This window comes from Rhamphochromis longiceps, linkage group LG4 (genome assembly GCF_057381845.1).
Source record: "Rhamphochromis longiceps isolate RC_006_pf linkage group LG4, R_longiceps_female_GT1.1, whole genome shotgun sequence".
In the NCBI taxonomy this organism is placed as follows: Eukaryota; Metazoa; Chordata; class Actinopteri; order Cichliformes; family Cichlidae; genus Rhamphochromis; species Rhamphochromis longiceps.
Window position 1 is genome coordinate 25,506,647 of NC_140560.1, and position 27,012 is coordinate 25,533,658.

The window sequence follows — 27,012 nt, forward strand, 5'->3', positions numbered from 1 at the left end:
TGCTGTAGCACTCCGATACTAGGTTAGAATATGGCATAAACAGCATGAAAGTATGGATTCATCTTGCCTCCTGTCAAGGAGGTGGCGGCGTAATGGTATACAGGATCATTTCTTGGCACACTTTGGGTCCCTTAGTACCCACTGCCACGAAGCTGAAATGATCTCAAACTGGTTTCCTGAACATGACAAAGAGTTCACTGTACTCAAATGGCCTGCGCAGTCACCTGATCGCAATCTCAATAGGGCATCTTTGGAACGTGCTGGAAGGAGAGATTTTCACCATTGAAGTGAAACCGACAAATCTCCAGCCAGCATGTAATGGTATCATGTCAATGTGGACCAGAAACTCTAAAGATAGTTTCCAGCACTGTGTTGAATATTCCATGAATAAGGCAGTTCTGGCAAAAGAAACCCCAACCCAGTACTTGAAAGCTGTACCTAATAATGTGCCTGATGACTGTATATCGTCCCAAATTCTAAATATGAACATCCTCACAATTTAGTAGTGTTGTGCAGATAAACAGAGGTCCAGCTACTAGCTAATCTCATAAATATGTCAAAGAGGAAAATCGATTAATAACGTTGTCGCCAGACTGCAGGTGAATCATTCAGCCACTTGGTGGCAACAAAGGAACACTTGGGTTTAGCAGATCTGGTAAATATGTGGATATAATCACAATAAAGAAACCCTAAAAATGATTTTTAGTTCATGGTGAAAGTTAAATGTCTTTATTTCTCTTATTTTTAGAAGTATGCAATAACATCTTTTTTGCTAAACACCCAAAGACACAGTACAACTACACATTTGCACACATCTGTAGACATCTGTAATTAGCATATCATAGTGACAGTGTGGTTTAACTAATCTAATACACACATGCAGAGGTTTTTATCAGTCATTGCAGCTGACATGTACCCTAAGATTTAGCTTTAAATAAATGTAGTTTGGTTTTAAGAGCAGCTCTTAATGCACATCAGTTATACCAGAAATCAAAATGGTTAACTTCACATTTATAATTTAACATTATTACAGTCATCATAACAAGGTATCCAAGGCCACCAATGAAATAGATCCAGAAAAAAGTCTTGTCCAACATGTCGGCAAACTTGTGTTGTCTCTCCTTTTCCGCTTCGTTGGTCTCATGAGTTTCCAAGTATTTGGCCACTTTTCTGAGTATTCGACTGTTCTCTGAGCCATTCGGCTGGATGGTGCTAATGTCAGCTTTAGTTTCTGGAGGGATTGAAATCATAGTTAGAATAGGTTATGCCATTATTACTAAAAAAAAAAATCAAGCCTCAATAAACATCAAGACACCTCATACATAGTAACAATTTACAGTTTCAATATTTGCAGGATTTGCTCTACAGTCAAGTCTTCCTCACCCTCATCCTCATTTTGTTCCTTGTTTTCTGTAATTTTGGGGGCTGATCCTTTGGACCAACAGCAGAAAACCAGTTGGCCTTCTAGGGATAGCCTAGTAGTTAGCATGGACACCAGCATGCTCACAACCAAGAAGATCAGGCAAATACAGAAGTGGGGTCCTGCAGCACAAACAAATTAGTCAGGTTTTTTATTTAACACCCAGTGTGAGGCCATGTATACGGTTTGTTTGTGCACATGTTTCTCTTGTAACATGACTCACGGATTATTGGGCTGCATTCACTGTCTCCAGGGAGCTGGCTATTTAGGATATTGATAAACAGGGTGAAGCTGAGCACCAGGGTGACCTTGAAAGCATTGCGTCCTCCACCTCGCAGTGGCAGAGCAAAGCTGACTATATCAACAAAGAGGATCAAATAACTGGGCAGCATCAATGTTAAGAACGGGTTGGTAGGTTTGAGTTTTAGTTCCACCTTAGGAGTATAACAGAAAACATAGCAGAAGGAAATAAAGTAAGTGGCTTTTCATTTTTGAAAGAATCTTTGTAACACTTGACATTTTTTTACACCTACAAATTTCCCACGTGTGGGACTAATAAAGGTTATCTTATCTTATCTTATCTTATCTTATCTTATCTTATCTTATGTATATAAATGTTAGCCAGTGTTCAATTTAAAGATGAAAAGGACGTTATCTAAGGATGCAGCAGATAATAAGATAAGTCCTTTCTTTGCTCGTCCTAGCTGTTGAAAAAATGTTGGGTCACCATCATATGTGACAAGAGAACCAGCAAATCCCCCCCCCCCCCCCCCCCACGAAAGAAAGTGGGTCTATGTACAGCCAGATTCTTTCATTTTTGGACAGTGACACAATTTGTCACTGCAGTAAAGGCTATGTCTTCTAAACTTCAGGAATTCAAAAAACACAATGATAATCATTTAATTTATTTTTAGTCTAATTCGTTTTTAACTGCTGGAAGGGGGGGGGGGGGGGGTGTATAAAAATGAATTTAACTCTTAAACAGTCACTGCAGTACCCTTAGTTACAAATGGCAGGCCTGGGTGAACTTACCTGGATGTAATTGCGGTCATCTCGTTTTTTCTGAAGTATTGCAGCCATCGTTTGCCAGTCTCCGTGACTATTATCACTTAGTCTCACTTCACCAAACACCAGTGTTGTACCACATTCTGAATAAAATTAAGTCTGCTTTGAGATTGCTTATTTTAAAATAGAGTCATAAAGATAATTTCTTTTCAGTAATCGAGTGACTTCTTAGCAATATTGTAAGACACAAATTAAAAGCAGTAAAACTGGTAGCAAAGACCTGCAATGAATTAAGTTATATTGAAGAACTGCAGTTACCCTGCTTTTTTCCATGTTACACTTTTATGATCGTTGATCATAAACGGTGATCAGCGGTGTTGTTATGAGATTATCGTACTGTTAAAATTATTACAATTCCATTCAAATGGTAATGCATAAATTTTACATTTCAACTTATACAAATGGCCAAAAAAGTACGCGAAAACGAGACATTATAAAACACATCTCAGAAATGATCACATATGTAGTATATTAGTGAATTGCTGAGCTTACTGTCAGTGTCCCAGGCTTGTACTGCAACAGGACACACATCATAAGCGAAGGGATAGTTGAACAGGTTAACTTCACAGTCCACTTCTGCATTTATGATCAGATCGTCCTTCACTGTGCCGTTACTGTACACCAGCACATTAGCAGAGCCATGCTTCAGAGTTGATGTCATTCTACACAGAAGAGATAAGTGATGTCTCAGAAGAATTTTAGCCATTGTTTGAACTGGCTTAGTGATGGCTCTTGGATGAAACTACTTACGCGTTTGTTACAAGGAGCTCTGGAGTCCAGATTTTGTCTACTGGCAGAATTACTTCATCAAACTTGTACACCGATGTGTCCCACGCCAACTCAGGATCTTCCCATTCCTGTGTTTTCAAATCAAAATTTCTTTTTTTCAAAATAATGTTTTGGGGTTTGTTTGTTTTTTTTACTTTTTTAAAAAGTATTTTGAAGCTTACGATCGAGGCTTGTAGAAGAATTAGTAGACGGAGTTGCTTTGTGTTCTGTTGAAAACAAATTAGGTAACAAAGAACTGTCATACAGAAAAGTCACCAAAGAGGTGTAAATGGAGAAATGAAAATATATATATTAGCTCCACTACAAAAAGTTAATACTTACAACTTCCAGAGTCTGGTACTCTAATTTTGGCACTCGGACTTCGTGAGTGCAGCTATCGTTCTGTGGCTGCGACAACAGATTTTTATCTATCAACACGTTACTCAGACATCGGCGACTTGTGCAGTTGGATGAATGCACATGTTCTAAAATTGGAGAAAGTTTGAACATAAGTTTGAATACTTTTTACAACACTTTTTCACTGTTCTGCTCCCTCTTACAATATATTTTGTAGGATAAGCTTTGACAAAAGTAAGGTGCACTTACCTACAGTTATTACACTCAGTAAGAACATAGTCCTCACTAAATTGTGGGAAAGAAATTTCAGCATTTCTGTAGTCTCTAAACCGGACTTTATATCCAACTAAAAACTACAAATTGACCGACCAGTTGTGTGCAACTTTTTACCATAACTGTCCTATCGTCCTTGTTTAGGTTCAGCCCAACATGTCACTTTTATAACCCAGCTATGTCGTGTAACCTCTTAGAGTGTGCACGCTTCAAGACACTGACGCACAATAGCCTTTAGGAACACAATAACATGGTTATTTACAGAGGGTTCAGTGTGTTCGTGAGTGATCCTGTGTAAACAGAGAGCACATTTATTTCCAGTGTATTTTTACCTACTGACAGATACAGGTAGCTCCAGCTGCTTTTTGTTATTAGAGCTATGCTAATCTGCCTAACTATGGGCTGTGTATGTCATACATAAGAGTGAACTGAAGCAACCAGTAATACAGACAGTAATGCTGAATGAGGCTGGTCTGCCAGCCATAGATTCAGAACAAAGATCTGAGACATCTGTGGTTTAAGTTAAGTTGAAAAAAGGCGTGACCATTGATCAAACATCTAGTTTCGACAGCTGCATGATGAAGTCACTCAGAAGCTTATTAAGTTACATAATGCTCAGTCGAAATTCTGCATTGAGCTGGTACAATACATATTTTTTCATATGTAAAGACATATTGTTGCTGTACCCTATAGGCAGTATAATTATGGATTATTAACAATGCGAAAATAAACAGATCTCTCTGTCTTTCAAACTGCTGTGCCTCTGCGTGTTGATTTTAATTAAGGCCATCCTTAAATTTCGAATTGTACAGCAATTATGTCATATTATGTTAATGAAAATTTGAATTAATATGCATTTGGATTACATAGTTGTAATATAAAGAAAATAGTTATAATAGTTCCAGTAAACTAAAATTTCTAAAAAACAAACAAACAAAAAAACAAATTTGGCCTCAGTAATATTTTATGTGCTGGAAAGCATGTGCTACTGTACATTTAACTCCTTGCATGCTTGACACATGATTTAACAACATCTCTTAAATTAAACCCTTCTTGCCTCTTTTTCCAGCTCAAAACACCATCTTCTTTTTTAATCAAAGCTTTCTCTTAAAAACTCTGTAGATTGTCTTTAATCTGATTGTTTCCTTACCACTTTTTCGTGGTGGATCACTACAGCATCACTCCTAATCCATAGCAGTCACATACCTTTCAGTCACAGACACATAGTCTACATCAGTGGTCCCCAATCCCAGTCCATGAGTCCCGTTGTCCCTGCAGGTTTTAGATGCGTCCTTGATCCATCACAGCTGATTTAAATGGATAAATTAGTTCCTCAACATGTCTTGAAGTTCTCCAAAGGCCTGGTAATGACCTAATCATTTGATTCAGGTGTGTTGACCCAGGATGAGATCTAAAACCTGCAGGGACACCGGCCCTCGTGGACTGGGATTGGGGACCCCTGGTCTACATGCTTTCTAATAGTCTTGAAAATAAAGTGAATTAATCTTGGCCCATCACTTGCATGGCCCTTTAATTCTAATCTTAATTCAGGTATGTCATAATGTGTAGCCTTGCAGACATTGAATTATGTATTCAATATTGAATATATTGAATCCTACTTGTTATTAATCTCTGGCTGTCTTCCACAGTATGTCTTTTGTCCAGTCTTCCTTCTCTCACCCCACCTGGTCGTGGCAGATGGCCCCGCCCCTCCCCGAGCCTGGTTCTGCTGGAGGTTTCTTCCTGTTAAAAGTGAGTTTTTCCTTCCCACTGTCACCATAGGGGGTCATATGATTGTCGTGTTTTTCTCAGTATGTATTATTGTAGGGTCTACCTTACAATATAGAGCACCTTGAGGAGACTGTTGTTGTGATTTTGGCACTGTATTAAAAAACATGAATTGAATTGACAGTCAGTATGAGCTTATTTTATTGGTTATCTGATCAAAATCTTCTTTTAACTAGTTTACATTTTTACTTTTACCTCTTATTTATTTACAGTTTCTCCCGCCACACTGTGCAGGGCCATACAGGCCTATAAAGACATGTATGGCCCTGCACAGTGTGGAGGGAGAAACTGTAAATAAATCAATAAACCAATCAATACACCCTTGTGTAACCTTCATATTTTTGTGTTATCAGTCATGTAGTTAAATAGATATACTATTTCCTGTCTGTTTTCACTTATTCAATATAAAGCTGCTGCTTGCAAGTGACACACTGATGAACTTCCCTTCCAGGTTATCTCTCAGAGGAATGTCTCTTATCTCTGTCTTCACACATTACTTTAGAAAACCAGCTTCGTGAATCAGGCAGGTTTTGAAATGGAGGGACGATCATGTTCTATTTTTGAAAGCACAAGAAGTTTGTTTTGCTGTTGCTGACCTTGTTGCAGCTAAATTTGCTCTTATGACTGCAGTAAAAGTGGTTTGAAACGTAGTGTGTACTTTCGGTTCACCTGTGATCTTCCTTGTCTTATCAGAGCTAAATTGGGGACAATTGAGACAAAGAAAATCTGTGTGCCAATGACAAAGCCTTTACATGACTGAGCAAAGGTTAACTTCTTTTCTAATAAAGCACAGAATTTTAACATGAAAAGGCTTTAAGGCTTTGTCGTAAGGAACTTCTAAAATATTCCATAGGTCATAAATTCTTGTATCCAATAAGGGTTCAAGGAGACATGCTAGCAGTGATATTGCAAAAAAATGGGACTTTGCCTCAGGACCAGGCCAGCCCCCTACAATGTCACACTTTGCAGCCAACTAAATGTGAAGGTTACCACAACTTGAGCAACACATCGTCTTATGCTTGGTGGAATTGATGGACTTGTGACACCTGACGTACTCTGATCTACTCTGCAAGTAAGTTGAACATGTTTGTGCTTTGCAATGGGTTTATTAAAGGGGTACCTAATGTGTAAGACAGCGTTTTTAATCGAATGATCATATTTTCTAATAAAAGAATTAACTTTGTGAGCTACAAAAAAAACGCTAATAGAAAAAAAGTGCATAGTTTCTTTTACTTAATAATTGATAATATTTAAAAGACAAGAGGCTACGTTTATAAAAGTAAAGCTCACAAAACTCACAGAAAACAAAAGAGACATTCAGTTATAATAAGTGGATCCTAAATAATCTTTTATTATTATTATTACTCTAAAAACAAGGAACTAATTTGGAAAGACATTTAAAAACAAGCGATAGTGATATATACATTGTAAACTGCAATGAGTTAACAGCATACTGGATCTGTGTCATTTCAACTGTCTTGTAGAATTCCTCGAGGGTGGGAGTGGTCTCAGTTTTCTTAGACCTGACTGTCCTTGTCATTTGACATTCAGGGAACAGACTGATTGTTGCAGCAAATATGAGTCTAGCATTCCCCTACTTGTAATCCAAATACCTTTGCACTTGTTTTCCTGTTTTTTTCTGTGCATTAATTTAACATATACCAAAATGCAGACATCACCTTGACATAGTTTTCCATGGAAGACTTAGTAAAAAGTAGAAATAAGACAGTTCATCTTTTGGGCTGACATTTATTAAACTGTCATGAACACTGATTTGAAGATGATGTTGATTGACACAACTGTACAAACATTAACATTATTTGGTTTCATAATTAAACCACAGGAGATGTAAGATTAGACCTATTGAGTAGCCATTTATCTCGAGAGCAGATAAACAACAGCACGCAGCTCATTCAAATAAGTAATAAAAACACTCACTGGAAGGACATAGCTTATTGATCTGTGACTAAGATCCTGAAGAACAAAACTGGTAACAAGCTTAAAGCGGTGCCTTTGATTGTCAGGTGTCATTTATGATATCAATAACACCCGAAGTAGGCGTGTGTGCTGCAGACAAAAAGTGATAAAACCGTCTTGGCTTTGCCTTATTTTATGTGTTACTAAAAGAAGTAGGTGTGATTAAAGTTTGACATCTGAGGTAACATTTGGAGGTGAAAACTGTTAGAGGTTGTTGGTGAGTAATTATTTACCCTTTCGATAACAAACACAGATTAATAACTACACCGCACTAAGGTCAAGATTTTTGCTTAATTAACCGAGACAAACCGAGACTTAAGTTCTTAGGATTCGAGTGAAAAGTTACAGTAGCTGGCCTTAACTTTTTATGACTTTAATTTCTCAGAAGTCATTTAAGATAAGATAAGATAAGATAAGATAGAACTTTATTAATCCCTCGGGTGGGTTCCTCTGGGAAATTCGATTTCCAAAAAAGCACAGCACCGACAGAAGTTACAGAGTTATACACACACACATATATATAAATACAGAGACAATATAAATAAAATATACGAAGGGGATAAATAGAATAAATAGGAATAAAAATAAAAATACAAGTGAATTGCACATTTCAAGTATTGAGTCTATTGCACCGTTGACTATTTACAAAAGTATTGCACAAAAGGTATTGCACAGTGAGGTGAAGAGGCACTACAGCTTAGTTGTTCCCTCCTTTGTCCTCCTGTTTCCCCTCCCTCTCCCCTCCAGAGAGGAGTTAAACAGTTTGATGGCGTGTGGGACAAAGGAGTTTTTCAGTCTGTTAGTTCTTGTCTTTGGGAGAAGCAACCTGTCACTGAACAGACTCTTCTGATTGTTTATGGCCGTGTGCAGAGGATGCCCAGCATTGTCCATAATGTCCATCAGTTTCTTTAATGTCCTTTTCTCTGCCACTGTCACCAGAGTGTCCAGCTTCATGCCGACCACAGAGCTAGCCTTCCTGATCAGTTTCTCCAGCCTGGATGAGTCCTTCTTTGCTGTGCTGCTCCCCCAGCACACCACAGCATAGAAAAGTACTCCAGCAACCACCGACTGGTAAAACATCCTCAGGAGCTTCCTGCAGATGTTAAAAGACCTCAGCCTCCTGAGGAAGTACAGTCGGCTTTGGGCTTTTTTATACAGGTGCTCTGTGTTGCATGACCAGTCCAGTTTATTGTCCACCCACAGCCCGAGGTACTTGTACTTGTTGACCACCTCCACCTCCTCCCCCTCTATCTGAACCGGCAGTGGACCTGCTCTAGACCTCCCGAAGTCCACAACCAGTTCCTTAGTCTTTGAGGTGTTGAGTTGCAGGTGGTTTGTGTGACTCCATGCGACAAAGTTCCTCACCAGACTTCTGTACTCCTCTTCCTGATCATCCCAGATACACCCCATGATGGCTGTGTCGTCTGCAAACTTCTGAATGTGGCATAATTCAGAGTTGTAGCAGAAGTCAGAGGTGTACAGGGTGAAGAGAAGAGGGGACAGCACAGTTCCCTGTGGTGCTCCTGTGCTGCTGACCACTGTGTCAGACGTGATGTCCTTCAGCCTGACGTACTGTGGTCTGTCGGTGAGGTAGTCGGAGATCCAAGCCACCAGGCAGGGGTCCACCTCCATCCTGCAATTTGCACTCTGTTATCAAAACACTGGTCACTGCTCCCTGCTGGCCATTGTCACATCTGGAAGACAGCAAACTTGGCTAAAATTCAAAACTAAAGAGATTAGCCAAAGTGATTAAAAAGAGGTTTTTCACTGAGGAAAATAGGTTTTCCCATAGCTTGAGTTAATCTTGTTGGATGGTCGGGGCCTAATCTATATAAAGCAACAAAGTCTGTAACAGTGAGTAATTTAGCAAGCAAAATGTGTTAAAGTAAAGAAAAATGCACAAACAATACAGTAAAGGACGTATCATTATGAAAGAATTATGTCAGGCACTCAAACAGAATATTAAGCTTGACAGGATAAAAAAAATACACACTGCGTAACATCTAACAATTCTGATCATTAACAGTTGAAAATTGAAATTGAAAAAAAAATTGATCCAACTAAGTTAATGCAATATTCTTCTTACTTAAATAACGGTTAAGTACAATAGGATCAGAAAACTAGTGTTTATGGAAGCTTGTTGAAATGCCATGAAATTGACATTGACTGGTAACTGTTTTTTGGGCTTTTTTTTCCACTGGTAGAAACATACATGTTTGTTCTTTTTACCGTAAAACAAAGCTGGTGTTTTGTCCAAGACAAAAACAACATAAGAGGAAGAAAATGGCATACTTACAATATAACAGAGGAACATGCCGTGCTTACATAAGTCTGTGTAATTGCCCTAATAACAATTTGGTATCAATATGATAAAAATGGTTTTGGACCTGGATTATATCTGACCTCTCTTAATGTCTTATATAACTCTTTCTATGCAATTGATGGCTAAACTTAAACATTAATGTGTGCGTGCAAGTTACAATGCTCGGCTTGTGGTTTGATCATTCCCTGAACGATGACTGATTTATTAATTTTTTTCACATATCTGTACTAATGAGTCTGACCAGGGGCGACCACAGCGCTATTTTTTTATGCCTAACTGTAGATTTATTAACTGGCTTATTTTCAGTGCTGGTAATTTAACAGAACTGAAAAGAAAAATTCCTATTCACAATTGCACTTTTTTATAATGTGGCCATATAAGTGCTTATTGAAAGCTTTGTAATGGAACTTTTTAGTTAATCATCAGCCAACAAGAAGCAGGTGATCACGAGGTCTATTTTTTCACACCTGCTCATTTTCTGCTAATAGCCAAAGGCACAGAGTGACCGTGGCTGCTAAAACATGAAGGTTTTGAGTCTGCATCTACATTTTAGTCACATGTAATGAGTGAATGAATACATGACACGTTATTCAAGGTAAACTAAAAACTTGATATTTTAGTCTGCATTTTCATGTCATCTCTGTCTTTCTGCAGGAGACTGAACTTTAGATTTAATCAAGATGAGCACAGAAAGAAGTGAGCAGGTCATTGATACCTGCTGCACCACAGTCCACACACTGGGCAGGCAAAATGCAAAGAAGGAAAAGAGTCTCCGCTACATGCAAAAAGATGGCAAATTCCCTGTGATGTTTCAACAGGCCCCTGGAGACTGGACCACATATTGGATCGACATCTTCACCAGTCTTGTAGAGATCCGCTGGAGAATGATGTTCCTTATTTTCTCCCTTAATAATATTGTGTCTTGGCTTCTTTTTGGTCTGTGTTATTGGTTAATTGCCCATGTAAATGGAGACAGTGATAATGCAGATGACGATCTCTGTGTTTCAAATGTGCGCGACTTCACTGGGGCATTTTTGTTCTCAATGGAGACCGGGGCGACTATTGGTTACGGCTACAGGCATGTAACCGAAAACTCTATTGTAGCTATCATTGTGGTGACGATTCAAACTGTGTTTAGCTGTCTTCTTGACACAGTTGTCATTGGCGTTGTTGTAGCTAAGATGGCATCTGCTCGTAAGAGAGCCCAGACGGTGGGTTTCAGCAGATGCGCGGTGGTCAACTTACGAGACAGGGTTCTGTGTCTGTCATGGCGCCTCGGGGACTTCAGAGGTAATCACATCCTGGAGGGGGTCGTCAGGGTCCAGTTAATCCGCTATGTAAAACAGCCAGTGGGGTCACTTGTAATCACTTACCAGGACTTAGATATAGAGGAACGGGAGATTGTCCTCGCCACACCTACCACTATTATTCACAAGCTAGAGCCTGGCAGTCCCCTGTACAACATGGGTCCTGATAACCTGCGGGACAATCGCTTTGAGCTGGTAGTTTCTTTCACCTACACAGGGGACTCCACAGGAATACTCCACCAAACACGTGCTTCCTACACATCAGCAGACATCCGCTGGGGCCAGCGTTTCCAGGACGTGCTGAAAATGGGCAAGAAACACTACAAGGTGGACTTCAGTCTTTTTCATGTGACCACATGGGTGCCGGTGCCTTTCCTCAGTGCAGAGGAATACAACAGGAGGGGACGTCCTGCAGATGGCACCACACTTATACCAATAGGGAAGAGAAACAGACACATTGCTCAGGTGAATCTTAACATCAATGAGGAGATGATCCTGCAAACATTTTTGTAGATGAAATGACAAAAGAAATCAAAATGAAATTAAAATGCAACTTTCACTGTTCCCATAAAGATTATGTGATAAGGTGAGCTTTTGTAAATATGTTTATAGCCAATGTAAAATCATATAATACAGCATTCAGAAATTCATGTTTGCTTCTGCCATGTAAAATGAAAGTGTAAGTGAAATAAACTGGAAAAATCTTCTCTTTGGTCATTTTAAAATGGGTTTTATTTCTAATTGCATGATAAAAATAGTACCAGTCATAAAAACTACTTTGAGTCCTGTGTATGTAATTACCTTTGTAGCTCTTTACCTCCCCCTTGTGTTCACCCACTCAATATTCCTGCAGTCCTAGAGATTTTTGTGCAGGTCAGAGATACAGTCATATCGTTCTCGCACAGTCACTTTATTTACTTTAGACTTAAACACCGATTAACAAACACCTTACCTTACCACCTTACCTACATTGTATTCCTGTGACCAGCGTCATGCATGTTTGTTGCTTGGTTCCAGTTTCACCGTGAAGTTTTAAAAGTGATGTACACTGAGTGTCCCAGTCTGCCAAAAAGTACATTAATAAATAAACTATAAATAAATAAGAACGATATAACCTCTTTTTGGACTAGAAACCTTAAACAGGCGCTGCAGCTTTCCATTGGTTGTCACTGCCACAGGGGCGGGGATATGCGCACGTGTTTTTTTATAGTCTGTCTTTTCAACCACAAATATCTTCTCTAGTATTGCTGGAGAGGGTTATGGCAGAATTTACAGCTCCACACGAGAAGCCAGAAAAAAATACTAACAGAACGTCGAGATTTAAAAAAGGGCAAAGTGCGCATATCTGGCGCACATATGGAACTTACTGCGACAAGAAACGATCCTATTTGCAGCCAAGGACTAACAGGTAGGTAAAAACATGTGTTGTGGGAATATTCTGTGTAGTTATGGATTTGGGGACATTGGGAGTAGTTGAATGTGCGTGTTGATGTTAAAAACGTGAAAAATGACTTTTCACGGTTTTTAAGGAATAAAAAGTTTTGATCAGAAAGTAATACCACTTTCTGCAACAATATTATTGTTGTTGCAGTGTGGTTTCAGAGACTGCAGGATGTGAACTGGATGTTCTGCAAGGATTGTCTTTGATTTGAACTAAACTCTTAACTCTGTAGTTGGCGCGTGATAAACATGTTGTTAACTGTCTAATAAAAAAGGAAATAACATACAGCATACATACATATGTATATCTATATCTATATATATGTATATATACACATACATATATCTATGTATGTATGTGTATATATATATATATATATATATATATATATATATATATATATATATATATATATATATATATATATCGATTTGTGTGATGAAAAATAGACCACCTTTATGTAACCAGTTTCCATCTGCCTCAGCTGTTAGCTCTAAATGAGAACACATGCAAAACAAACAATCCCAGGTTGTGCAGCCTTTGGAAGCCTTTTCTGTCACCATGAAACAACCTGCTGTAATAAGTGATGTGATACTGAGCAGATAAAAGCTAACTGAGCGGGAAAGTACTGAATAGTGCAATAAGGAAGGAAGCTTGCAATGCACTCAGTGCAGGTTTATCAGGACTTGCAAAGCTGGAGACTCCATCCAAGTGTTTGAGTTTGTGTCCCACAATACACCAGTATAATTGCTTGTATAAGACTCCTTGCAAGTGTATGGGAGAAAACAAAATAAGATAAAACATTTAAAACTTGGAACAAGCATGGTTTAAATTTCCTGAAAATACCAAGTAAAATACATTGAAACCTTGAAACCTATTAAACATAATGTTTTGGCATGCTTTGCTCTGTGTAAATGGTGCCTCATATTATGAGTGGCCTGTTGCTGTTTCAAGTTGACCCCACAATGACATCATAATAAGTTGAGAAAACAGAGATGATGCAGGGAAACCACGTCCAGCAAATCTTATCCCATGTGACCTTTGACAATATCCAAAACAATTTAAATGACTTGAATGACTATCGAAGAGCTTTGTTGTTGTTGTTTTTTTTAACGAGCTACAATTTCAGAGTTAAGAACAATCAGAATATTCACTGAAAAGGGCTCTGGACTTCATTTATGCACTTCAGATGTGAATCTCTGATGAGATAATGAGTTTTAAAAGTGGAGCAGTGATTTATTTTGGCACCACCAGAGCGTGTCTGGCTGTCCATAACCTTTTGTAGCCTGTGGTGTTGTATTTTAATGGACATCTCATGCCACACACATCAAGTCAATAGCTTTTCTAATTTAGCTGTCCTTGTTGTTCTATTACATATAAAGCAAGGCTACTGCTTCATTAATTGTGGTTCAGGGCAACTCTGTATTCGCTCAGTAATGACATGTAATAGCTTGTGAATGTGCTATAGGTTTTTACATGCATGCAACATATGATTCTGTTATGTCTGTCCAGAGCTGCAGCTTGTAATGTATTTTTCTTTAAGAGATTTACTAGATTAACATGAACTTGATCTATAATTTGACTCCGTTCCCCAAGGAAGGGCCTGCCCTAATTAATACTTATATTAAGCAGTGTAAACATAATTTCCTACTTTGCCAGGTGTCTAATGCTTTCCTTCTATTACTGCTAATTTACCTAATCTGTTGACTGTGCTTTCTGACTGCTCAGTTTATGCATTTTCTGAGAGTATACTAGAATTGTGCTATTAACTTTAGATGTGCACTGCATTATTTATTTAACAGCTACCACACACCTAGCTGTGCTGATCTATGTTGTCTCTCTGTCTATAATTTCCACAGCCCACTTTACTAATGAGGTCCAAGCCAGGCATCAAAGAAGAGTGACCAGCCCTCACCAACAGTGCTCATCACTGGCAGAGAAGCACAGACCTAGTCTCCCCCGTCCCTCACAGGACTGAATCCTGTTTCCCACATTTTCTGCACAAGTTTGTCCTCAAGATCATTTAAAACTGTTTCTCCAACGCTTCTACCAAAAACTTAGACTGTTTTCCAAAGCAGAATTGGCCCAGCCCTCCCAAGAGGAAACTATGGGGAGTGTGAGAGGCCACCGTTACAGCATTGTGTCCTCTGAGGAAGATGGCATGAAGCTAGCGAATATTGCCATGCCAAATGGCTACGGCAATGGCAACGTCAACAAGGGGCATACGCAGCACCACCACCAGAGCCGCTTCGTCAGGAAGGATGGCCACTGCAATGTGCAGTTTATCAATATGAGCGAGAAAGGCCAGCGTTACCTGGCAGATATCTTCACCACCTGCGTGGACATTCGCTGGCGCTGGATGCTGGTCATATTCTGCCTTTCTTTCCTGCTGTCATGGCTGTTTTTTGGCTTTGTCTTTTGGTTGGTGGCTCTCTCTTATGGGGACTTGGAGAATGAGACGCAGATGTGTGTTTCCAACGTGGACAGTTTTACTGCTGCTTTTTTGTTCTCAGTGGAGACACAAACCACAATTGGCTACGGTTATCGCTATGTGACGGAGGAATGCCCCATTGCTGTTTTTATGGTCGTCTTCCAAAGCATCGTAGGTTGCATCATTGATGCTTTTATCATCGGTGCCGTCATGGCCAAGATGGCAAAGCCCAAAAAGAGGAATGAGACGTTGGTGTTCAGTCACTATGCTACAGTGGCCATGAGGGACGGCAAGCTTTGCCTGATGTGGCGGGTGGGAAACCTGAGGAAGAGTCACCTGGTGGAGGCCCACGTAAGGGCCCAACTCCTCAAGTCCCGTACCACTGCCGAGGGAGAGTTCATCCCTCTGGATCAGGTAGACATTGACGTAGGCTTTGACAGTGGCATTGACCGAATTTTCTTGGTTTCTCCAATTACTATTGTTCATGAAATTGATGAGGACAGCCCATTTTATGAGCTGAGCAAGCAGGAGTTGGAAACATCAGAGTTTGAGATAGTGGTGATCCTCGAGGGCATGGTCGAGGCCACAGCCATGACTACTCAGTGTCGGAGCTCCTATATTGCCAGTGAGATCCTCTGGGGCCACCGCTTTGAGCCAGTGCTCTTTGAAGAAAAGAACTACTATAAAGTGGACTATTCTCGCTTTGACAACACCTATGAGGTGCCCAGCACGCCCAGCTGTAGTGCCAGGGAACTGGCTGAGAAGAAGTCCACTGCCTCTAGCTCGAGGAACTCCTTTTGTTATGAGAATGAAGTGGCTCTTGAAAAAGTTGAAATGGAGGAGGAGTTTGAGGTGGAGGAAAACATGGTAATGAGGGGTGTTGAGGTTTGCGCACTTGAGGACAGAAACACAGATGAGGTGTTAGACTCTGAATGCAACCTTGACTCTTTGCCTTTAGAGTCAAGGCCTTTGACGGCAGAATCAGAAATATGAACCCAGGTTAAAAACTGTCACAGGGTACGTGAAGCTTCGTATGACTTGGGTCTCTATTGCTGTGTTTGAAAATACAGGGCAAATAAACCCTGCAATTTGAGTATGAACTTCTCAGTATGCAGAAGCTCTCACATGAAACAACACGTACAGACAAATGTGTTGTGTATGGTGAAAGTGGTGAGAGATTAACTGGTTGCATGGTGCCAGAGGAATAAAATGGGAACGATGCCTTCGCTAATACACACTGTGCAGTTTGTTTTCGTGCACAATGCAGAATATTATCCACCGTAAAACATTTTACTAGAATAGTCAGTTCATTTAATGACTAAATTTGCCTATTTAATCAATTGCATATTCGTAGTTTGCACTTTTTGCATGGGGTTCATCTATGGTGTAATACCTCATCCTTGTGGAATAAATGTCACAAGGTGTGATTAGCTAGACTAATTTTATATATATGTAATTTTATACATATATAAAAAACAAGGAATTATTTGAATCACATGTTTTCATCATTCTTTGCAGCAACAACCCAAACCTATAAATTTCTAATCATACATTTAATGACAACATTTTTGTTTAACAGGCTATAACATTTTTACAAGTTCAACCACCATTAAATAAACAAGGTATCATTTGTTAATGAGCTGGTCTCTTAGCGAAGTTTATTTGCAGTATTCTTCAATGTGTTGGTCTGAAAGCTCGATTGAGGATTAAAATTATGTCTTGCACAGATTACGGGCATAAGTACACTGCTGTCCTCAACCTATCATCTTGTCTATAGAGCATCTCTTGCAATGTGTGCCTTAACAGAAGTTTTAGTCCCAGTAGAGGCACTCAGGTGGTTTGGCTTCGACTACGCACACAATGCATTAGATGTAAAGCAGAAGGAGTAGCATTAAGATGTGATTCATTGTGCAATATACTGCCACTTCTTACAGGTCTCTGTGTTGTAATGTGCAATACTGTTCAGTGGTGGAAAGTGACAGGAAGCTCAACCTTTAGCCAAGGCTATGAATGTTGATGACAGCTGCTGCTAAGTTACATATTGTATGTCAGACAGAAATCTAGAAGCCAAAATGTATTATTTGTGTTTTAAAGCGTTTTGAAGTTTGCCGATGCAGCCTATAGTTTTATTTCTAGCTATAGACAAGCATGACTCTTGTCGGTGTGTTTTCCAAAGCTTTAGTGCACTTTCTTCCTCATTTGAGATTTTTCTTCCCAGTAAGAGCAGAAACTAGGTTATTTCCCTAAAAGCCAGATGTGCACATATTAATAAGAGGCAACTGTAACACATCTGTTAGTTAATTGGAAACTTGAACTGATCCTCATCTAACAGAGCTTGGCTTTTGAAACACTGAATTATTTGAATAGCTTTTTAACATGTTATTTTAACATCAGTGTTCTTGGCAACTTGGGAGATTTGCAGAATTTGGAATTTTTTAACCTTTTAGCTTCCTTACTGTGGGTCTTGTGAAGTTATTTGTCATTTCTGAATGGACCCCTGCTTTGTCTTATGAAAGATCAGGACTAATAATTCACTTACAATCAGAAATCCTGGCCGGATGGAGAGGGCTTGACTTCAGTCTTACGTAACATTAAGCTTTACCTATTACTCTAGGAGTTATTATGACACATTCGAGCGTGGATAATGTCAGTGGATGCCAGAACACTGTAATGCTTTTTTGGTAAGGAAATCTCACATGGGCACTTCTCCTGTCTTAGATTTTTATTTTTCTACCAGGGTCTTCCCACCTTCCTGCACAAACCACAGACTGAACAGATTTTTTTTTTAATCTTTTGTAAATTATAATGCAAATACTGTATTCTGATATTGCAGTTGTTGAAAACAGTTTGTCCTTTTTTCAATAAAAAAATTAATAAAATGAAATCATTGTGAAGTTGATGCATTAATTGTAAACTCCGCATCATGGAGATATTGTGTCTGCATGATCTTGTGATCTGACTAACTATCCATCCTGCTCTGTCGCTTTTCCCAGCAAAACTTTATAAAGAGCTGTGTGGTGCTGTGACCCAAATTTCCAGCTGTCAAAGCTAACGCCATCAATTTCTGTATTTCAACAAACTGATCCACTCCACTTCTGTGAAAGCCCACAGTGGCAGGTGGCTTAACTGGATATAATTTTTAATGACACAATGGAAAGAATTTCGACTTCACTTTTCTCTGCCTTTTTCCGTAAACTGTGGGAAATAAATTCTGCGGTGTACAATGTCTCAAGGGAAAGTGTTGATATGTAACAGTATAATATCAGAATGCGTAGCTCTGCTACTCAAATCCTTTGCTAAGACTTTATTTTGAATGGAGATGCTCTCATATTCTCTTAGATGCTTCAGTTGAAATGATATATGTGCTGCTCAGTAAAACAAATTGCGTAACAAACCAATATTCTAGATGCAATATGCAGAGGATATGCACCATGCAATGCCTCTAATTCCGCATTTATATGCACAAAATACTATTAAGCCACAGATCTGATCAATGTAGCTGAGTAATAGCTGAACTTCTGTTTTGCAGGTTGACACGGCTATCTGCAAATTTAGCTATTTTCCATCCACAGCACAGACTGATCCTAGTCTCATCCATGCTGAATGCAACAGATTGATCTCGCACATCCGCTGGGAGGCAGTGGGCCGATTTGATTTGTTTCTGCATAGGAAGTGTCCCAAGCCTCTGGGCTTTTTCCACATTAGCCAATCAAAATGCCACAAAGCTGGAGTTTGGAATAAAATTGAGGGTTATCCCTTTTTCCTTCATAGCAAATTAATTTTAGTTCAACAATTACAATTTTCTGTAAAAATCAATCTTGTTGTCAAAGAAAGGCAAAAAATGAATTTTAATTCTTATTAGCTGTAAAATCCTATAAAGCCGAGTCCATATTTGTAGTTTCCTTCTAAAAATATCTTCTTAATTTCACCAGTATCATCTCTAAACTTTTGCTATGATCACAAAGAAATTTCACTGGATGCGGATGGTGGATGGTGACTGTTTAGTCCATGCTGCGTGCCCTATTTGCAAGAAATCGACAGCCAGCGCCGGCCTGAGAGCTCCTGTCAATGCTTCTGATGACGTCTCTCTGGCGAATTCCCTTGAACTGGCTTATTAGCAATAGACTGATCAATCTGACCTTCAGATTAGAAGGGTGAATGTAAACATAAACAATTAACCAGCAGAGTCAACCAACACGCGAAAGAACATACAGTATAGCTTATGGGTTCATGTTAAATATGGTAGCAGTTGCAGCAATTTGAACAAAAAAAACCCTCTGACATACTCCATGTTTCAGACCTGAACATAAATAACACATTAAGATATGACCTCCTGTCAAGTCTGTAAAGGCAGAAATGTCCCTGGATTATCTCAATGGCCATCGCTTGCTTAAAGTTTATGGTCATAATTTTAAAATGTATTAAAAACACAGTCATATTTATTGCTCAAGAGGAAGACTGTCTGTAGTCTGGAAAGTTGGTCACATCTAGGAGGGAATTATATCAGAAAAACTATCCGAGCCTCATCTTATGTGGGCCACATCCGCAGCTTGTCACTTTATAAATAGCTGTAACAGTGTATTTGCCCTGAATTAACGTCCTAAGTGTCCTGGTGAGGTCATTAGGCGGCAACAAGATTAATGCTGTAAATCAGATTTAAAAAAAAGAGGGGGGGGATTACAGAGGAGTTTCCTCTTTATTGTGAAAACAAATTGTGAAAATCCAAGACAGTGACATGTGTGCGTTTGCCTGATTAAATGACTCCGGTCTCTTTGTTTTCACTGGGTTAACCTTGAATCATGAGTTCTAGCAGTTTGATTTGAGCCGATCTGTGTCACTTGTTTTGGCTTATTGTTTCTGGTCATCTAACAGCTAAGACATCTCTGTTACAGTCACATCAAACGCTAGTTTAGCTCAAGCAAGCCACTTGTTTTTCCTGATAGATCAGCTGATCTAAATGCCACCTCATGTCAGTTCATGGTTCATCTTACATCCTTCTATGCATCATTTTGGCAAATCTAATATAGGGCATGCACCCCACTTCAATCCTAGGAGTTTTCAAAGATGTGTCTGACTTGCCTGCTCCATTTTGTACAGTTGGTCTTGAATCTGATCTCCCTACTTTACGCTTTTTTTAAAGTATGAGCATAGTTGAGCCAGGCCATAGAGTGGAGCCATACTGCCAGTTATGAATAACTGTTAAACTACACCTTTTACTAAACAAACCTCTGAAATTGGGATTAAGAGACAGCATCGGCATTTTGGATATACTAAACAGTGGTTTGGGCCTTGGATTTTGCAATAATATAACTAATGGCAAGTATATGTAAACCTCATAGAAAGTCTGTGATATATTGCTGTCACATAAGAAGATGGGGAATGCCACAAAATTCAGTAATTCAATCATAAATTAGCCTTTTATAAATCCTTGATCTTTAGTGTAAATAGGGGGGAAAGACACCATGACACCATAATGGTGTTCTGTGAGTGCATCAGGATTAAATTAGGTAATTATATAATTCTGATGACATGGCAATTACATAAGTTTTCTCGGTAGATCTGGCAGTGCAATGGAGGCCTGCTGACTGTCAGTCGATGATGGCGGTAGGGTGACTGACAATGGGGCAAAAAATACTGATACTCACCTGCTGCATTTAAATTGCCACACCAAAAATGATCATGTTGCCATATTTCTCATGTAAGGACACTGCTGCAGCAGAAATGCTAACCCATGTAAATAAAAGAAATGCAATCTGAACAGTGCTGAAGCACGTGACTGGTAATGGGATTAACTCTTACACAAGCACTCAGAATCTAGCATTATATAGAAGAGAATCAATTTTTTTGTCTCTATGTGTGATTTATATTCACACATAGATTTTTATTCTATAGATTTACAGGCCATTACACACAGAACACTGAAAAAAAAACAAAGCAAAGTTTAGAATTTTTCTAATCTGAACTTGTCGTATAACATGTACAACACAGTGCGTTGCATTTCTGCAGTAAATTTGTCCTTTAAAAATGCACTGTACAAAATAGTCAACATCAAGCAATGATGAGCTGGTCCTGAAACAAGAAGAGGAAAAAACTGAGATTCTGTTGTTCATCTGATTCTAAAGAGAATTTCATGGTTTGATCCAGGAGTGTTAGTTGTATGATGACTGCTTTCGCACTTATTATAGGATGTCATTGCAGCAGTTTGAGCTCTTGTTGTCAGAGCAGTGGCCACAAATGACAAATTATTTCAGACGTGGAGCAGCATCATCCATGTGTACTCGGTAAAATAGTATTATTTTACTATTTGTATTTATACCAATGCCAGTTTTGCCACTGTGCCAACACACTTGTTGCCAAATGCATTGGCTTGATTAGGCTGATCTGTTTATCTGAAAAATATGAAATATGAATAGCTGCAATAAGAAGAGTCCAATCATTCTTTTTAAAGCAGGAAATATTTGCACAGATTTTACGTATATACAGTATATAAAGACCTTCATAGCCAAAAAACTGATGTAAGCGGTATTTAGCATTAAAACATGTTAGCATGATAGTTGTTAGCACATTGATATGAGCATTTAGCGCAGAGCCAGTAATTGTAGCATCTGAGATTACGCGATACAATCAGTTTGGCATTTTCTGTTGGAGCCACACAGTTTTACAGTTCATTTTAAAAAGCAATAGAGTGCCAGATCACAGATAAATGTGTTTCACTAACACAGCCAACACTCAACACACTTGTCAAAATCTTCTGCTGTTGAGTGTTTAAAGAAGTTTCTGGCTAATTTATTTATTGGTTTCATTTTATCAGCCTGGGCGATTTCAACTTGATTTTGCCCCCTTTGTGTTTTTTCAGTTGTTACTCAAGTTTCATTGTTTTGCCTACCAAGAAAAATTTAAAAACGATTTCACGTTACATTGGCATGCGTAACAGGATTATGCTGTATCAAATTTCAAGTAATCCTTGCTAATTTTTAATGTCGTTTCAGCTACAATAACCTTACACATTTGCACAAACACATACATACACACAGCACACTGACACTCATTTTGGCCTCATCTTTGACAGCTGAGTGTCTCATGACACTCAGGGGAGGAATAGGAGAATCCAGCAGGTACAATATGTTGGATGGGATTCAGGCTTTTTCCATTCCCCGAGCCCGGTGAAAGACAATATGTATATTTATTCACAGTGGGTGTGTCCGGTCACACAAGCAGCAACAAAAACTGCATTCAGCAGATTGCAGTAGTCACATTTACATGCTGTCAGTTTATTGTTGTTCCCACTTTGCGTTCTCATTTCATGCAAATTTTGTTTTGCAAACATTGTCATTTAGGCACGGTGCATGCACGGGCTTGCAATCCTATATGTCATATCTCAGTAAATGCTTGTCTATTAATGCCTCTGATCTTCTGGCTCTGGCTCCTCTGACCTTGACAGAGACAGCCAGAGCCAGGAAACAAAAGTGATCCCAACTTTATGGTCATTGTTGGCTCATAACCAGTAGCACTTTGTACTTAGAGGACTTGGCTGTGTGCGGTATCACACTTTTTACTTGTTTATTTATTTTAACCTATAATACAGTTGCTTCAGAAAATAAGAAGCAATAGCTAACATGCAGCCTTCCTGTCCTCCGTATATACTGCACGCTTCCATTTCAGCATCCCCAGCATCTACTTGCAGCTCAAATGAGCTACTCGTCCTGAGGTGGAAGTGATACATTATAGGATTAACAGGTGCAGGTAGTCATCACTGTTTTGTGTATCTCTGTCTCCTTAAATGTCTGATTTGCCCGTTTTATGTCATTCTCCTGTTTTGTCATGCCTGCAAAAGTATCCGGTCTCCCCTTAAACTTGGTTAGTGAAGTCTGGAAAACAATAAAGGAAAATAAAACTTGTGATTTCATTGAAGGATAATTTAAATGGAACTGGATACTTGAGAAGGGTTTGTTTATGGTGACAGCTGAGGAGTGATGGATTCCTCTCAACTGTGTCCAGCCCTTGAGTGATAAAGGTCAACATTAAACCGGTCTTGTCAGCCAGCGACTCTTGTACATTCATATACAGAGCACAGCCAACTGCAGGCCTAAGTGCCAAACAGGGCATTGTTTATTTATGTCAACCAATATCCGACCAAATTGTGCTGGCCGTAAGACTAAATATTTTCTTATTTACTTATTCAAATCTTCTCGATGATGTTTTCACAAAATAAATACAATTCCAGAGTTTGAAAATTATGATAGAGATGATCCTTCGCTGTATTCGCTGGCACCCAGTTCGACCACAAGCCTGTTTCTTTAAGAAGCGCACCAGCTGGCTCCATGTTCAAAGAACAAAACTGCTCATTCAGTGTTGTAAATCTGTTTTTGTGAATGGTGCGCTGTTTTCTTTCCACTGAATGTGTGGCACAGCAGCTCCCTCAGGACAAAACAGCTTCCACACCTAAAAGAGCCAACAGCCAGGGTTACCATAACGATATCTGGGCAACAAGCGACGTCAGCTCCAGTATGGAACCCTCTGCGGGGCAAACAGAGACACATAATAAACTTGGAATCAAACTCTTGTTGTTTGTTCGGCGTCCCGAATAGATGATCATCATCATCATCATCATCATCAACTTTATTTATAAAGCACTTTAAAACAACCACAGCTGACACAAAGTGCTGTACATTGGAACTGTAAAATAAAATTACATGAGATATAAATAAAAAACAAATAAAAGAAGAGTGAAATCATTAATTAAATAACTACTGAATTAAAAAAGAAACTAAGTCTCACTGAGGTTAAAAGCCAAGGAATAAAAGTGGGTTTTAAGACGTGATTTAAAAGTGGACAGTGAAGGGGCCTCTCTAACATGCATGGGCAAATTAAGATTTTTCTTTCTACCACATTTCTTCCTTGAGGGTCCAGCCAGATTTTAATAACATGTTCTTACCCCATTTTTAATAGTTTCAGCAACCTCTTTAGGATATGTCTTCTTATAGGGTTATTTAAAAAAAAAAAAGGAGAAGCAACTCACTGCATCAATTAGGGTTAATTAGCCTGTTGTCAGTCAAAACTCATATTTAACTTATATATTCACTGTGCTGCTGTGGTTACTCGCTGCATTGTTTGAACTCAGATAACCTTGGATATCTGTTAATGTCAGATAAAAACGGTTTGTCTGATACTATACCTGTTAATCATGGAAGAGGCGAAGCAGGAGTCGCAGCGACACACCATCACAGAGATGTGGAGCAGACCCAAAGTGAATGCGGTCATCTTCTTCCTTGCTTTAAATTTAATTCACGTAGAACAAGATTAGAGGATCCAATCAGTGGTGACACTGAACCTGGCACCCAGTGGAATGAGACACCAGGGAGGCCTAATCATCCCCATGACTCGACTCAGCTGCAGCAGGCCAATGAAATCCCCTCCAGACTAAGCAGATGGTCGATATCATCTTCTTTCTTTTCTAGGTGAGATTATCTTTTAGGCTTCAGACTTTACAAGTGGATGTTTACTGCAGTAGTGGCCTTTCTGCTATCCGGTTGTGGGATGCTAATGTTTCCCACTGCTGTGTGAGACCCAAAGTATACAAACAGCGAAAGGGTCGCCAATGTTCCCAGTGTGTTACAGTGATCATGGATTTTATACATGCATACACTGAATTTCTAGTATCATAATAAAATATAACTGAAAGAAATTGAAGGGAAGCAAACAAAGACTCTAAAAATAGTTAACATATTAAATGCATATTTAAGTAAGCAAAAAGCTTCCCCATTAAAAAATAAGTAAATAATACAGACCAAAATACACACACACACACAAAGCAATTTCCTCATTATGCTCGGGCTGCAATTTCTCCAAACAAGAAGATTATTTCTTACGTCACAGCACAATTTTCTCTTCGGCCCTGCCTGTCCTGAGATTACAGAGGTAGTTTATGCTTGATTTAAGCAGGTCGCCCCAAAGGAAAACAATGCAGAAAAAAGCTCGGCATGAGGTGACATGTGATCCCCTGATTAGGAACTCTAGAGGGGAAAGAGTGAAAGGGGAAGAGCAGGCCAAGGTCGACATGATAACACTTGTGTCCTTTACAGTAAATTATCAAAAATAATAATGTAACATTTAATATTATCAGCTTTGTCGCTTTAAAAGCAAATACACAATATATCACGAATCCAGTACCTGTAGTTTGACAAGTGATACATATGATAATGATACATCATCGCTCCTCTGGCAAACTAAGTAATGTGTTGCATAGCAGGGTAACAAAGTAGGTACTGGCTATCCAGTGCAGTCTAATTAATGTGATGTAAAAGAGCCACAAGAGTAACAGAAGCTACTGTATCTCTGCTCAAGTAGAGCACTGAAAACAGGGCAAGTTTTCTGTCCAAAGAGAGTAACGGGTAACAGAAGAGGAGCAGCGCACCACTTAAGGACATCCTTGTGCCAGAGAGAGGGATCAGCTTTACACCTGTGGGCTAGGTAATCAACGTCGTGCCCTGATCTCTTTACTTTCCTTGTCACTTACCTTGGCACCTTGGAATCAGCACAAAGACCAAGGAAAAGTCAGCCTTCTGATCTCAAGACAGCAAGAGTTATACGAGCAAAAGGGAACGGGAAAAAAGGAAGTGCCTTGCCAGAATTTAAGTGAAAATGATGTACTTGCAATGCTGTGACCCCATGTGAATGTGCATGTGGCACACTCTTTTGTCAACTGAAAGATTACTTTGAAAAGGAGACGCAGCACATACGCCATCATCCTTTTTCCCAGAAGCCAGGATTATTTGTGTCATTTAAATTTTGGCAGACTTTGAAATAATCTGGACAAAAGTCAACTGCTTTGCCAAGTCTATTTTAAAAACAATACATCATCCCTTTCGTGAGAGACGATTACTTTCCATCGCTAATTAAAAGAAGAGGGGGGGAAAAGTGAATGGGGTGTGTTAAGGGATATTGATGCAATCACTGGATCTAGCAGGGCCACTGGAGCTGGATCAGCTGACTGGCCCTGCTCCTGAAAGAAACTCATAGCACTGGAAAGAAAGCGTTTCCACTTTTCACAGTGGCGTTTTGAAGATGAAAGATGATCGTGAGCTGATGAAACGAGGTTTACGTATGCACTATGATTGATGGTGTTTTTTTCCATCCTGGTTATACTGCATGAACAGGCACAGAGAGGCAGAGAGGTACTCACGATGAAAAGCATCTCACTTTGGGATTCTGTGCAAAAAGGTTAAAAAAAACAAAAGCAAAACATTAATTTACGAATTACTGAAACTCCATATTTAAGTAAAAATATGACATTGCATGTTTTGCTCGTTTTACATCAAATAGAGGCAGCAGGAGATAAGCAGGAGAAATACGTGATGGAATATCTAAATGTAGGTATGCAAATATGTAAAAATTGTGTATGTTTCTGTTCTGTGTCTTGTGCACTGTTTGTTTGTATATGTGTATTTCTTGCTGCTGTTACACCCAAATTTCCCCTTGTGGGACAATTAAAGGATTCTTCTAATATGATTTGGCATAAACAGACCATAGGGAGGCTGAGTCTTTCAGAAATAAAGATGGGCAGGGATTACCCTTGTTCAGTGAAGGCTACAGTGGCCTCCCTACAACCAAGGCCTTTCATGCAATTTTAAAACTAAAACAGAGGCAAACTGCAAGCATGGAAAAATGTTTGGCTTTCAAAACTTTAGCTGCTGGTTCCCTCACTTCTCAGTGCTTAAAGGTTGCCAGTCAAAGAAGAGATGGTGACTCAGAATATGTTTTCATTCAAACTAGACTGGCAACACTGAATAAGCAGAAACGAATCTGCAGATAATCTCAGTTAATCACTGTACTATTTATGAATCAGTTACTGACTAATCTTGG

General features: G+C 39.2%; 3 protein-coding genes across 4 annotated transcripts; 2 read left to right on the forward strand and 1 right to left on the reverse strand.

The window, feature by feature from the left end:
• Window positions 1–882: 882 nt before the first annotated feature.
• Window positions 883–3,941, reverse strand: LOC146671716 (ligand-gated cation channel ZACN-like). Its single transcript, XM_085405219.1, has 9 exons — window positions 3,860–3,941; window positions 3,596–3,738; window positions 3,436–3,480; window positions 3,236–3,342; window positions 2,978–3,147; window positions 2,453–2,568; window positions 1,644–1,854; window positions 1,384–1,542; window positions 883–1,231 (listed from the first exon to the last, which is right to left on the reverse strand). The coding sequence occupies exons 1-9, from the start codon at window positions 3,921–3,923 to the stop codon at window positions 975–977; spliced, it is 1,272 nt and encodes a 423-aa protein (XP_085261345.1). The 5' UTR covers window positions 3,924–3,941; the 3' UTR covers window positions 883–974.
• A 2,665-nt stretch (window positions 3,942–6,606) lies between these two features.
• Window positions 6,607–12,248, forward strand: LOC146671717 (inward rectifier potassium channel 16-like). 2 transcript variants are annotated; one of them, XM_085404081.1, is made up of 2 exons: window positions 6,607–6,743; window positions 10,626–12,247. In XM_085404081.1, the coding sequence occupies exon 2, from the start codon at window positions 10,652–10,654 to the stop codon at window positions 11,789–11,791; it is 1,140 nt and encodes a 379-aa protein (XP_085260207.1). In that variant the 5' UTR covers window positions 6,607–6,743; window positions 10,626–10,651; the 3' UTR covers window positions 11,792–12,247. The 2 variants fall into 2 exon arrangements, with proteins under 2 accessions (XP_085260207.1, XP_085260206.1); XM_085404080.1 differs by lacking the exon at window positions 6,607–6,743 and adding an exon at window positions 8,679–8,806 and having other exon boundaries at window positions 10,626–12,248.
• Window positions 12,249–12,545: 297 nt separating this feature from the next.
• LOC146671718 (inward rectifier potassium channel 2-like) lies at window positions 12,546–16,159 on the forward strand. Its single transcript, XM_085404083.1, has 2 exons — window positions 12,546–12,686; window positions 14,579–16,159. The coding sequence occupies exon 2, from the start codon at window positions 14,827–14,829 to the stop codon at window positions 16,141–16,143; it is 1,317 nt and encodes a 438-aa protein (XP_085260209.1). The 5' UTR covers window positions 12,546–12,686; window positions 14,579–14,826; the 3' UTR covers window positions 16,144–16,159.
• Window positions 16,160–27,012: the final 10,853 nt, after the last annotated feature.

Coding starts and splice junctions, on each gene's coding strand:
- LOC146671716 (XM_085405219.1), bottom strand. CDS start 3,923: ATGCTGAAATTTCTTTCCCACAATTTAGTGAGGACTATGTTCTTACTG. Junction 3,739..3,859: donor ACTGAGTGTAATAACTGTAG/GTAAGTGCACCT, acceptor CTCCAATTTTAG/AACATGTGCATTCATCCAAC. Junction 3,343..3,435: donor TTCTTCTACAAGCCTCGATC/GTAAGCTTCAAA, acceptor TTGAAAACACAG/GAATGGGAAGATCCTGAGTT.
- LOC146671717 (XM_085404081.1), top strand. CDS start 10,652: ATGAGCACAGAAAGAAGTGAGCAGGTCATTGATACCTGCTGCACCACA.
- LOC146671718 (XM_085404083.1), top strand. CDS start 14,827: ATGGGGAGTGTGAGAGGCCACCGTTACAGCATTGTGTCCTCTGAGGAA.